A 12,120-nucleotide genomic window follows, 5' to 3' on the forward strand; every position below is an offset into this window, starting at 1 on the left:
TTTTCAAATAAGGCTGGCATTTTTTTTGTTACTAGAAAAATAATATATCTGTCAGAAAATGACAGAAAAACACTGGAAATGTTGAAAACCCCCAAGAGAAGGCGTTGACAAAAATTTCTGAGAAAAACTTTTGAAGGCCAAAGCCAAAAAATGCCAAGTTCAGTGCTCCAAGATTCCCGCCCAGTACGGGGGAGGAGACCGCCCCCCTACTGGGCATCATGGGAAACTGGTGGACTGCGAGCCCTTAAAGGCACAGTCTCTTTTCATATCTGCAGAGCTGCAGCTTATAAGTCTACATTGTCCAATCCTTCTTCAACATTTTCCTTTATAAAAAGTTTGTGAATGAGATTTAAAAGGACAGATTACACAGCTCCTGCTAATGTTCCTGTTTTTTTAAAAATTGTATATGACGACTCCTTTAAATATAAATTAAAGAAAGGTGAACATCTACGCTTCAGAATATATATTACAAAGACGTGCTTCGTTATCCATGCCCGTGGGCGGGACTATTCAGGGCTTATGATTATCAATGGAGATACCCGGAGAGACAATCCGTGGTTTCAGAAAAAGCGCATCCGAAGATAAGTAACTTATTCATGTGTACCAATAAAAACCAGACTTGACACACTATCATTGAATAACAACAGATGTCGAAACAAAGAAATATTATTGATAATGTTGATGATACATTATTTAATATATTACCACTAATGTCCTGTATGAAGTCATTAGCAACCCTTTTGGAGGGCAACTTTAGGTTTGTGTGCTTTATGACCTTTCCACCTTCAAGTCCTAAAAAAAATAAGATTTGGGAAAAACTCAAAATTCCTAAGACCAACCACCAGATGTTGGGATGTGCAGAGTCTGTGAATAATTAATAGCTCCACCTGTGAGTCTATGGTTGTATGTACGCGGCTTGTTCTTGATTTTTGATTTACTATGTGTTGCCTTTACTGATAATGCTCAGAGTACCCCACCCCCTTCCTGCAGTGACTTCACCCCAGTAGGTGTCTCCCTCCTGTCAATGACCCTCCCCCCATCACCTGGGACTCTGACCTCTTCAGGTGCTGCATGATGTACTGCAGCGTTGCGCGGTTCTCCTGCGGCAGGTCTTGCAGTAGTTCATTAAGCTTCGTCACCATGGCAGTAACCTCCTGGTTCGTCTCGGGCCCCTTGTCCACGAGCTCGGGGGCCTTTCCAGCACCAGCCTGCAGGCTCTCCTTGGCCACGCCCATCAAGCCATTGTACAGGCGGAAGGGCATGATAGGCTCTGGAAGCTGAAGAGAGGGAGGACAAGCACAGGTGTCATTGGTTCTGAAGTGAGTTGTAGTAGAGTCTTAAGGGCCAAATTAAGCAGAATTATAGTTCAGTTCATAAATCTTTATTCGAACTCCAAGAATTCATAAAAGCACATACACAATTTACACAATTATTATAAAATCCAAATAAAATCAATGAAGCCATAGAAACATCAGACAGATTTACAAATTAATATTCAGAGAAAAACTCAGGCATTGTCCATCATTTTACGAGCTCGGACGGCAATTCTCAAAAAAGTGCTAGTGCGACAAATTAATTCTTCATTATACAAGGAAAGCAGCAGTTGATAGGATTCCCCCAAAGTAATTGGTCTATGTTTTTAAAAAAAGGGAGTTAAAAACCATTTTACATATTTTAGATAAAATTTACAGACAAAGAAATTATAGTAACTGTTGTCATTTAAAAAGTAGCTAACGATGGTAAGGTGTGTTTACTGAACATTAAAAATGAAAAAAGTACCAGGAAATGCTCTCCCCCTGTCCTAGCCCCCTGCACTCCCCTTCTTTTCCCAACTCCCATGTACTTCCCCATCTTGAATGCCTCCCTTCTTTAAAGCCACTGTTTCAGACCTGCCCTCCTTCACTAAACTGATTAGACGTAACGATCCATCCTAGGTCGTCCTTAACCCTCAAGCCTTTGTTATAAGCCGTAGGCTGAGAGGGGGAATGTTTCAATCGATGGAGTGCCCTTTGTTGTATTCTTTAATATCAATCATTGCATGTATCCTCTCAGCCGTTTCCTTTTCATTATAAGTTTGGCTTTTGTTTTAGGTTTTGCTTTTTTCTGAAAGTGCCAGCAATGTCTTCCTGCTTTTAAAACAAGCCAGATATTCCTTCGGAAGGCCAAATGCAATCATGAAACTGAAATTTTGTAAGAATTCCACTGTAAGCCCCAAAACACTTGGACTTTGGCCTCTGTATAGTAACGTTTAAAAGCGTCTGGTAGTTGCCCTCTTCCCCCAAATCAAAAAACACCAAAGAGTGATTTTCTCAAGCGGCTTGGTGGAGCACTTTTGACAGAATCATTCTCAGATCAGGGGGCATCCACCTTAGGAGGAGTCAGGTCTTCTTTTCCAGTAGATAGAGGGCCACTCTCTTCCTCCTCTATCCTTCAGAGTCTTTGAAGGAATGGTTTTTGTACATGTCGCATCATAAAGCCTTGAACACTCGATAAAGACGACAAATGCATTTCTCGTGTGGGTCATCACTGTAGGTATTTTTCAGACCACACTTGGCGCACGATTTGAAAAGAGATTTTTTTTGTCTCTCTGTCAGTTACAATGATAGTAACAGAGGAAAGGTTTCTCTGGTCCAGAAAAATTAAGATTTCACAGAAAGCCACTTCCAAAACAACTTACAGTACACTGAAAGCTGAAGGTGGGGCTGGCTAAGCTCCAGAAGAGACCTAAAAGTATCAGGATATCCTAGGGATTTACAAGTAAATTAGGCTTTGCCAATTGGGGACACGCCAATTAAACATGCACGCGTTTAGGGGTAAGAGCACATGCACAGAGTCCTGTTTACCAGGGCTCAGAGCATTTCTGAGCCATTACACCAGTGCCTACTAGTCAAAATGGGGGCAAAAAGCAGGTGCTAAACCTGCAAAAGGCCTGTTTCTTTACAGGACATTAATGACATTTGTCTTCCAAAACTCCACTGAACTGTGATGTGGCCAGTTTTACATGGTTGTTTTAAATTGTGCCTGTATCGTGTTTTCTCTTTTAGGTCCCATGTTTGCCCCTCTCGCTAGATCTTACTTTTACAGCTGCTCGAGTCACTGAAGCTCAGTTCCAGTGTGTATGTGTGAACTGCAAGAATTGTATCATGCTGTTCCACTAGGACTTGCTTGCACTGTGCGCCTCTGATGTTTGCAGCCTTTTTCAGCTTGCATCTTTTGTTCTAAGACTGCTGGCGCTTGCATTTATGCCTCGCATTGTATGCGCATAGAGTACTACCCCTTGGATCATGCTCTAGTTGGCATTTCTGCTCAGAAGCGAGCTATGCCTCTTAGTAAGTCCTGCAGCCCTCCCTCCTGCAGTATCTTACCTGCCGTAAGTACAGTTTGAGGACGTTGCTTAGATCATGAGGCGAGGCGTGGGATAGTTCCACCAACTCCTTTCCGTTCTCAAAGGCCTGACATAGCTTCTCCACGCGCGTCTTCACCCCATTCACACGGTATATCCCCTGTGTGAGAGAAAACAGAGTATTATTGGTACATGGAAACCATGGTTACATAGAATACAAGGACACGGCCTCCCACTGGGACCGCTGCTGCTACCAGGTTATTTTATTCCCATAAGCAAGAATGAAAAGAAAAGTATACTCCAGCGGAGGCTGTAGCTCTATATCTCAGACCCAGGGTTCACTGTGAACGCAGCTCTGGGGAGGGCGGAGAAGCCCACTGTTGACGCTGTGAGAAATAGTTCCTGTAAAGGGGGTGGGAGAAACTGGAGTGTAAGCGAGCACCCATCATCACCTTCATCTTCATGGCTCTCTTCTCTATCTCTGAGATGCACTTTTTGATTATGAATGGAATCCCATCAGCACTCTCCTGCGACGCCTGCAAGAAGTCTCTTCCGAAAAGCAGCAGCTTGCCCTGGAGCTTCTTGTGACCACACTGGATGGCCAGGGTCTCCAGGCACTTCTTGTGACAAGCCAGGTAACACTGTGGAGAGAGAAAAGGCACTCAGAGCAGAAGAGAGTGACCAAAGGGCAGAAAATACTGTGGGGCCATCAGAAAGCATAAATGACATGGAGAAGAACTCCAAAGTCAAGAGAAGGTGCCCCTGGAGCAGAAGACCTTTGGGGAAGAAGGGGCACCGGGGTAAAAAAGTGCAATGAAGAGAAAATAGGGCATCATCAAATTCGCATATGTGGGGCCAGGACCCACGGCGAGGAGGAGCAGGGGCCTCTGTTGTCCAGGAAGGACCCAGAATACAAGAGGAGAAGCCATCGACATGAGCAAGCAGCATGAGGAGCGGAAAAGGGGCCTTGAAGATAGATGTTAAAGTGTACGGCGCCGGTGTCGTGAAGAGGGTTGTGTTTGTGTGAGTACAGCACATCGAAGTCACCATTGTGAATAGAAAAGGCTGTGAGTAAAGTCAGTGAATGTTGGAAGGAAAGGGCGGCTAGAGTGACTACAGTAGATAGTGTGGCCATAGGGCACATGACCGGGGTCAGGAAGCAGGGGACAGGATGAGGTGATTGTTAGGGTAGATCGTACCTGGGTCAGAGAGGGCCTAAGCAATATTGAGAGAAACAAGGTAGAATGTTGATTACTACTGTGGTTTTAAATTGTAATGAGTCTTCTTTCTTGAGGTCCAGATTTTCAAATACCGCGTTGGGAACATTGGTAAGGCAAGGACAACTTTTTACCAAGTCTTAGAATAACTATATGTTTTTAGTGATAAGCAGACAAATCGAATTGCCGACCTTTACTTAACAGAGCATGCAGTGTTCCTGCTGGTACATTTATTTATAGACGCGTGTACCTACGTTGAAACCTGAAAGACAGGAGTGCACTTGCACCGTTAAGAGTGCGTTGAGTGGGACAGGGAAAGGAGATGTGTGCCTTCATCACACCCGCCGCAGTACTCAGACTTTGAAACCTGAGTGATACTTGTGGTATTGCCTTTGTGTATACTTTGCCGTAGCACTTTTCCAGAGGCTTATCACATTTGTGCAGGGTTTCCATCCTAGAGCACCAGCGACTGATCGCGCACATGATCAGCTGCTATCCTAAGCCAGCGCCAGGAAACGCATTTGTGGCGAAAGACTCTGACGCTTCAGTCCCCTTTCTGTTTCTGAGGATAGAAACAGAAAGGGGACTCAGTTTGCATCTTGGCACGTGAAGAGGGTGAAGGCTGCCCTGGCGTCATCGGCATGGAAAACAAAGGTCTGGAGTAGGTGAACGGGAAAGGAGTACAGGATGGTTAAAAGGGAAAGCAATACAACTGGTATTCCTTTATAAAAAAGATCCAATGGAAAATTAGTTCAGTGTGAGTTTTCTATATTCTAGTTTTCAGCAATGCCAGATCACCATTATGGTGTTTGACATTACTGTCTAGATTCTGGTGTATTCGTTGAACGCTATAGGGGTGCATTAAAAGTGACCTGTAAATTCTAATGAGCCTGGTAACATAAGTTACCATGGCCATCGGAATTCCTGCAGCTGAAATCTCCTTGTGAAAGACTGTGGGGAAACACTAGCTTCCACATATTATGTGGCCAAACATTTGTGTTTCCCATTATATACATGTCTCTGATTTTGCCCTCCCAGTAACGGTAATTCTGGGATGGCAAAACATTGTCAGTTTTTCCTGGCCACTTGTGCTCTGGCAGTGAACCTTCTTTAGAAAGTTGATAGAAGCCCTAAGTAGGCGGTCAGAAATGGAGCGGGATGGTGCTTAAGTTAGTAGGTATTGGAAAATGGTCTTTAGTCTTGGAGCCTTTCCCTCCCACCACCTCACTGCGATTATTGGGAGAGGGGGGCTACCATCTAGTCTGGAGCTTTCAGGGATTGTAAGAGCACCGGGGCGAAGTGTCGATCTCGCACTTGGTTCCAACAGCAATGTTATTGGAAGAATATGGTTCGTCCGCCCCATTGCATCAGGGTCCTTGTTCCCTTACTCCATACCTCCTCGCACTCTGCTCCCTGGAAGTAGACGTAGCTGTTGCACTCCCTGCACTTGGAGGGAGTGCGCAGCTTCCTCAGCCGGTGTGTCTGCGCCGCCTTGGATAACCCCATGTTCCTGAAGGGCCCTGTGGGCAGCGGCACAGGGATCTCTGGGTCCATTCCATTCATACCTGAAAAGGGTGTTCAAAAGAACAGTTCAGAGAATAACCTTTCATGTTACAAGTAAATGTTTGCCACAAATTAAAACGCCATTTACATCAGAGACGACACACTGCCCTCTAAAGTCCAGCCATGGTTTGTCTGTGCTCGCCTGTGCAGTCGCCCTTCCCCCAGGCTCTATTCAGCCTGCCTAAAATGCCCATGCCGCCCCATTTGAAGTAACTGTGAAAATTGCATGTCGTGTCTCAAGTCACTCTACCCTACGCTGTGACCTGAGAGAGGAGGTAGTCACTGCCCTTTCTGAAGTCACCGTGCCCCCCCATCCTTCTTTTATGAAATGACTGTAGCTATGCCTTATCCTCCGAAAGGTCTTGTGTCCTGTCCTTTCTGATGCAACTGTGTCCCACACCCTGTCCTCTCAGGTCACATGAACTGCTCTAACAGAAGCAACAGTACTGTATGCCATCTGTCTCTAGCTCTGTTCCATCTGAACTGATAAAACCTGATCCCCTTTATGCAGTCGCTGCACCCCCATGACGGCTGTATGCACTCAGCCCTGGCCTGTTAGAATTCTCTGACCCAGTGCTCTTATTTGTCTCAAACAATGATATACCCTGTGCCCTTTAAGTCAGAGGCTTTCTGAAGTTTCACAGCCCTCATCCTTCACTGTCCAGCTACTCTACCCTAGGCCCTGTGCGTCAGAGTCTCATGCCCTTTCTCATCTCAAGTCTCTGCGTCACACATCCGCCTCTGCCTAGAGTGACTATTCATGATTTATGTGCACTACCTTCTCTATAGTTTTTCTACTTCTTGCTTCTCACTGGGCCATGCCCTGCCTGCAGTTATTGTACCTCACAACTTATTCTGCCCTGTGCAGTCAGAGGTCAAGGGGCTTGCCTTGTCTATACGTATCTTAATCTAGAGCTCATGTGTCCTGACTCGTCTATAGTTAGTGTATACTTAACCCTGTCTTGTAAGATCATATGACCAGTGACCGGTCACTGTGACTACATCTTACCCTGTGTGAAGTTACTGTACCATTTGCCCTCTTGTGTGAGAGGTTTTATACCATGTCTTGTCTATAGTCATTGTACAATATTTACTCATCATGCGTTCTACCTTGTCTGCAGATACTCTGTCCGTCACACTGCCCAGCGAGAGGGCCTGTGCCCTCTAAGAGGTGATCGTGCCCCACATTCTGCTCTGTTTAAAGGTATTCCACCCTGTGATTTGCCCTGGGAGAGGTCCTGTGTCCTGCTCTTTGAGAGGTCTCTGTGCCCCCCCATCCAGACATGTATAAGTTTGTTGTACCATATGCCCTGCCCTGCCAGGCTACTGCCCTGTCACCAGCCCCACGTACTCTGATCCCGATCAGTGGTAGTGGCAGCGCCGCCGTCCTTCTCTTCCAGGTCTTCACTTGATGACAGGGCGCCGCTGGAGGGCCTCAGTGAAATCTTACCGGAAAAGTCACCTAAAAGACACAGCACTTTACATCCATCCTCTCTGGAGAGGGACTCGTTTAAAGACCTGAATGCTGCAGAACAATCTTACATTCCCGCCCACTTGATGTATTCGGAGATTAGAGAAGCTGCCTGCTCACAGCACTTGGAGAGCCTAGCCCTACAGTTTTTGTTGCAACAACAGCTATATTTCAGACATCAATCATTACAACATGTTACAGCTCCCTCATACAGCTGGAGAGGAATTTGGAAGAACCAGCTGCCAATACTTATTTTTGTATGTACATGCCTCCAGAAACTCTTATGAGGAACAACACTTGCATTGATGTCCTCTCCTTGTAAGCAGGTTTCCCCTGTGCCTAGATCATGTTTGTGACTGTATAGCAGCTGAAACCTTGGGGAGAGGGGTACCATGTGGCATTAAAAAGAAGTGATTTTTATTTAGTTTGTTAGGAGTCCTCCCATCAGCTTTATGTGGCCAAGAATACAATTTTGGTTTGAGTGTGAAAGGATTTAAAGTAAATGAGATTTTTAAATATGTAAACGGGCAATTGAAATATTTGGGTGATCGTTCAGGTGTGATTCTGATACCTATAAATAATTATCACCAGTTTCTGGAGCGGATCATGGTTTCACTTCAAGCGATGGGGGTAGAATCATTACCTCCTGGTTTATGGATTCACATCTAAGAGGTGGGAGGCTCTTTTAGCTGCCTTAGGTCAGATTCCCACTGAAGATAATGGAGGCTCCCCGTTCCATCATGGCTACTGATTCTCAGGCTCTGGTGGCTCTGCGTTCTATGTTTGATGCAGAATGAGATCAACAGAACATTAGGTTATGTCGGTTGACAACTGGGATTATTCAAGCCTGTGAATCTATTATAAGATCCAGTGTTGGTGACGATGAAATTACTTACATGTAACACTAGTTCTCGATCAAGGGAATCTTCATTGAATTCAAAACACTCCCATTCTAGGGGTCCAGGAACAACTTCAAAATGGGGAGAACGACAGTCTCCTTATAAAGACACTCCCACGCCTATCAAAGGTACCATTGACTTCATATTTGTATCCTTTTAAAAAGGCAGCATACAAGAATACATAAAAAAAAACTCCATTACTTAACCAGGAATGCAGTAAAACTGAGGGAAATAGCTTCAAAAAGTTAAAACCTGTATATGTTTCTCTTCAAAAGAGAAAAAAACCAAATGTCTCTTAGGCATGCAACTTTTGTGAAGCAAAAAAGAAAACTGTCACTTTAAGGCTGCGTTAGCCGCCCTTTGTTCTGACATGCCCCTCAGTGACCGATGGCCACACTGTCAGTCCCTTTCAATTCTTTGTGACAGATCGTTGAATGCCCATAGCACCTTAAGGGCAGATCTGAGACTATTTCTGTAACCCTGTTGGGGAGGAGGGAGGGTTGTGTATGACTTTAATGAAAATACTCTTGATAGAGAACCAGTGTTACAGTAAGTAACAAAATGGTAACTTACCCGTAGGAGCAGTTTTGCAGCTTGGTGAATTTTCTGGATTCACGTGTTGTGCATTATTCCATCATCTAATGGTTGGGTCTGGTAAAGTCTCCTGGAATTCTCTCTGTTTTTTTACCCCCTTGGGCATTGTTGACCATTTGGGTTTAAACCCCTCCTTGTGTGACGTCAGACATATGCCCTGGAAATCCCTCTACGCAGTTGCCATCTTCAGATTATTTTCCTTTTTTGGATGCTAGCGTTCTCTTTAGTTTGTAAATACATCTCTAATGGTGGAGGTGGGTGGGTGTCATGTGAATCCAGACAATTCTTCAAGCTGCAAAACTACTACTACCTGTAACCAACCATTTCGGTTTGCAATGTGAATCTTTTCTCGATTCACATGCTGTGTATTGATTACAGAGCTGTTTTTCTTCAAGTGGGTTGGTTTTGTTGTTTGGTGCATGTATTTCCAAACACATGTTTCAATACTCTTTGTCCCACTTCTGCTTCTCGGTTGATCTGAATGTCTGCACAGTAGTGTTTTGTTAAGTTATGTATCAATGACCATGTAGCCACTGTGCAAATGTTTTCTAACGCTCCGCTGCCTAAGAAGGTGAGTGTTGCACCATTTTTTCCTTATTGAATGCGCCTTTGGCTTATCTGTCGGGGTTACTCCCCCGCCTTGTGGCAGCATTATATTGTTTAACCTATCCACTTAGCAGTTGTTTTCTTGGTGACTGGGAGTCCTTTCCTCGCGTGTGCGAAGGGTACATGAATTGTTATCTTTTTCTGATGCCCGTTGTTCTCTCCAAATAGTACATAATTGCCCTTTGTACATCCAACTTGTGCAATGCTCACTCGGCTTGCATTTTAGGCTGTTGAAAGAAGGCTGGTAGGTGGATTGCTTGATTTACATGGAAGTTTGCTACTACTTTTGGGTCAAATCATGGGTTTGTTCTCATGATCCCCCTCTCCCTATGTATCCCTAGGTATGGCTCTAGAGTGGTGAGTACTTGTATTGATGAGAAAGGCAGTTTTGAGAGTTAGAAACCTCAGTTGTGCATTCTGCATTGGTTCAAAGGGTGACGTCATCAGCTGTGTGAGCATCACACTCAAGTTCCAATGTAGGCGTTGGCACGCATCTTGGGGGTGCTATTTTCTTCACTCCTAGGAAGTGCTTCACCACTGGAGTGGTGAAGACACTTCTACCCAGTGTGCCTCTTGTGTCCCCTATAATGGCTGCTAGGTGAATTTGAAGAGAGGCATAGGAGAGTTGTCTGTCTAGAAGAAGTGTCAAATATCTAATGACTTCTTGCCTTTTGTGTCCAGTCTCTGTTTATCTTTGGCCTATAACATCACAGTTGGAGCCTCTTCTATTTGTTGCTATAACATTTTCTTGTTGTTGACCACCTTGATTCTTTTAAGATCGCCATCGCCCTTCTTGGCAGCGTGAGGTTCCCCAAATTTTGAATTCCGCAGGAGCCATGCTGTTAGGTAGAGGGTGTTTGGTTCTGGATGCCACACTTGTCCCTCTTGTATCCCTAAGAGGGTTTGGCGTGCTGGGAGTGGTATGTACTGCCCTTGGGATATTTCCACGAGGTCTGAAAATCGTGTCTGTCGAACCCATTGAGGGTCTATGAGGATCAGATTGACTTGTTCCTGTCTGCACTGTTGAATTACCTTCAATATCGTTGGAATCTGTGGTAAGGTGTAAGCAATTCTCCCTGGCCAGTGAGTTTGGGCGGTAGAACCTGGAAGCAAAGGTTTTTTATTTTGTGTTTCGAAAAGATCCACTTGTCGTGTCCCCCAGATCTGGAAGATCTATATTGACTTCTTGTTTTAGTTCCTACTCGTGTGTGGTGTTTGTCTTCCTGCTTAGCCTGCCCGCTTAGGTGTATTGCTACTATTGATACCTTGTTTGCTATTGCCCATCTCATGTCCTGAGCTAGGGTTGATAGGAGGTAGGATCGTGTCCCACCTTGCTTGTTCAAGTAGTGCATTGTCGTTGTGTTGTCCATTTGAGTTAAGATTGCTCTCCCTGTCAAGTTTCTGGAAGGCCTTCAGTGGCAGAAAACACATTTTTAGCTCCACCACATTTGTGCTGCACTACTTCCTTGGAGTTCAGATACCTCTGACGCTGAGCTTGCCCATGTGAGCTCCCCATCCCATGTAGGATGCATCTGTTGTGTTGGTCACATAGGAATGTGATAGTGTGAATTGTTTCCCCGCTGTTGGAGTTTTGTGGTTCCACCATTGCATCTCTTTCTGAACCTTCTCCTTAACAATCACTAGATCATCTCAACTCTGGGTTGACTGTGACCATTGCTGCTGGACCCATTCTTGTATTGGTCTTGTGCAGTCTTGCATGCGGTACCAGTGGAATGCAGGAAACCATCATTTTTCCCACTGCACTCTTCGTCAGACGTTGCTCCTTTTGGTAACTGTGACTCTGCTCTGTGATCGCTTCGATCCTCTTGTCCGGTGGTCTTGCTTTGGCTGCTTGGAATCCAAAATTGCTCCCAGGAATATTTCCTTTTTTCTGGAATCGTAGATGACGTCTCGTAGTTGATGGAGAAATGTAGTGTGTGTAAGTTCTTTATCGCATGTTGATGTTCTTTTTGCATTGTCTGCTTGTCTTTGCTTTCACCATCCTGTCGTCCATCAGTAGGCGTGTACTCCCTGATGCCTTTGGTGTGCTGCTACCGCAGCTAAGCATTTTGTGAACTCTCGTGGTGGGGATTTTATTCCAAATGGTAACACTTTTAATTGGTTGTCTTGCTCATTACAAATGTGAGACATTGTCTGAGACGTTTGTTTACTGGTATGTGGAGGTAGGCGTCCTTGAGATCTATGATTGCCATATAGACTCCTTCTTATATCAGGGGAATGACCTCCTGTAGCACTGCTCTCTCGAATTTTTGTGTTTTTATGAATTTGTTTAATGACCTCAGGTCCAGTTTTGGTCTTAGTGTTTTGTCTGGTTTCGCTACCATGGAGTTGTCTGAGTAAACTCCTTTGAGCCTTTTCTATCTGGAGAACTAATTCTATAGCCTCTTAGCTTAACAACTTTTACAC

At 44.7% G+C, this 12,120-nt stretch overlaps 1 protein-coding gene across 8 annotated transcripts in view; it reads right to left on the bottom strand.

Moving 5' to 3' along the window:
• Window positions 1-12,120, bottom strand: part of ARHGAP45 (Rho GTPase activating protein 45) — a 182,127-nt gene that overhangs the window by 23,407 nt on the left and 146,600 nt on the right. For all 8 annotated transcript variants that reach the window (XR_013603646.1, XR_013603645.1, XR_013603644.1 and 5 more), the window contains 5 exons: window positions 7,475-7,585; window positions 5,956-6,125; window positions 3,796-3,984; window positions 3,366-3,503; window positions 1,057-1,277 (listed from right to left, as the gene is read on the bottom strand). Coding sequence is in view for 4 of the 8 variants with exons in the window: in XM_078669839.1 (XP_078525965.1) it covers window positions 1,057-1,277; window positions 3,366-3,503; window positions 3,796-3,984; window positions 5,956-6,125; window positions 7,475-7,585 (829 nt within the window). In the remaining 4 variants the exon portion in view is untranslated. The remainder of the gene's footprint in view (window positions 1-1,056; window positions 1,278-3,365; window positions 3,504-3,795; window positions 3,985-5,955; window positions 6,126-7,474; window positions 7,586-12,120) is intronic.

The sequence above is a fragment of the Lissotriton helveticus genome, chromosome 12 (genome assembly GCF_964261635.1).
Source record: "Lissotriton helveticus chromosome 12, aLisHel1.1, whole genome shotgun sequence".
Lineage (NCBI taxonomy): Eukaryota > Metazoa > Chordata > Amphibia > Caudata > Salamandridae > Lissotriton > Lissotriton helveticus.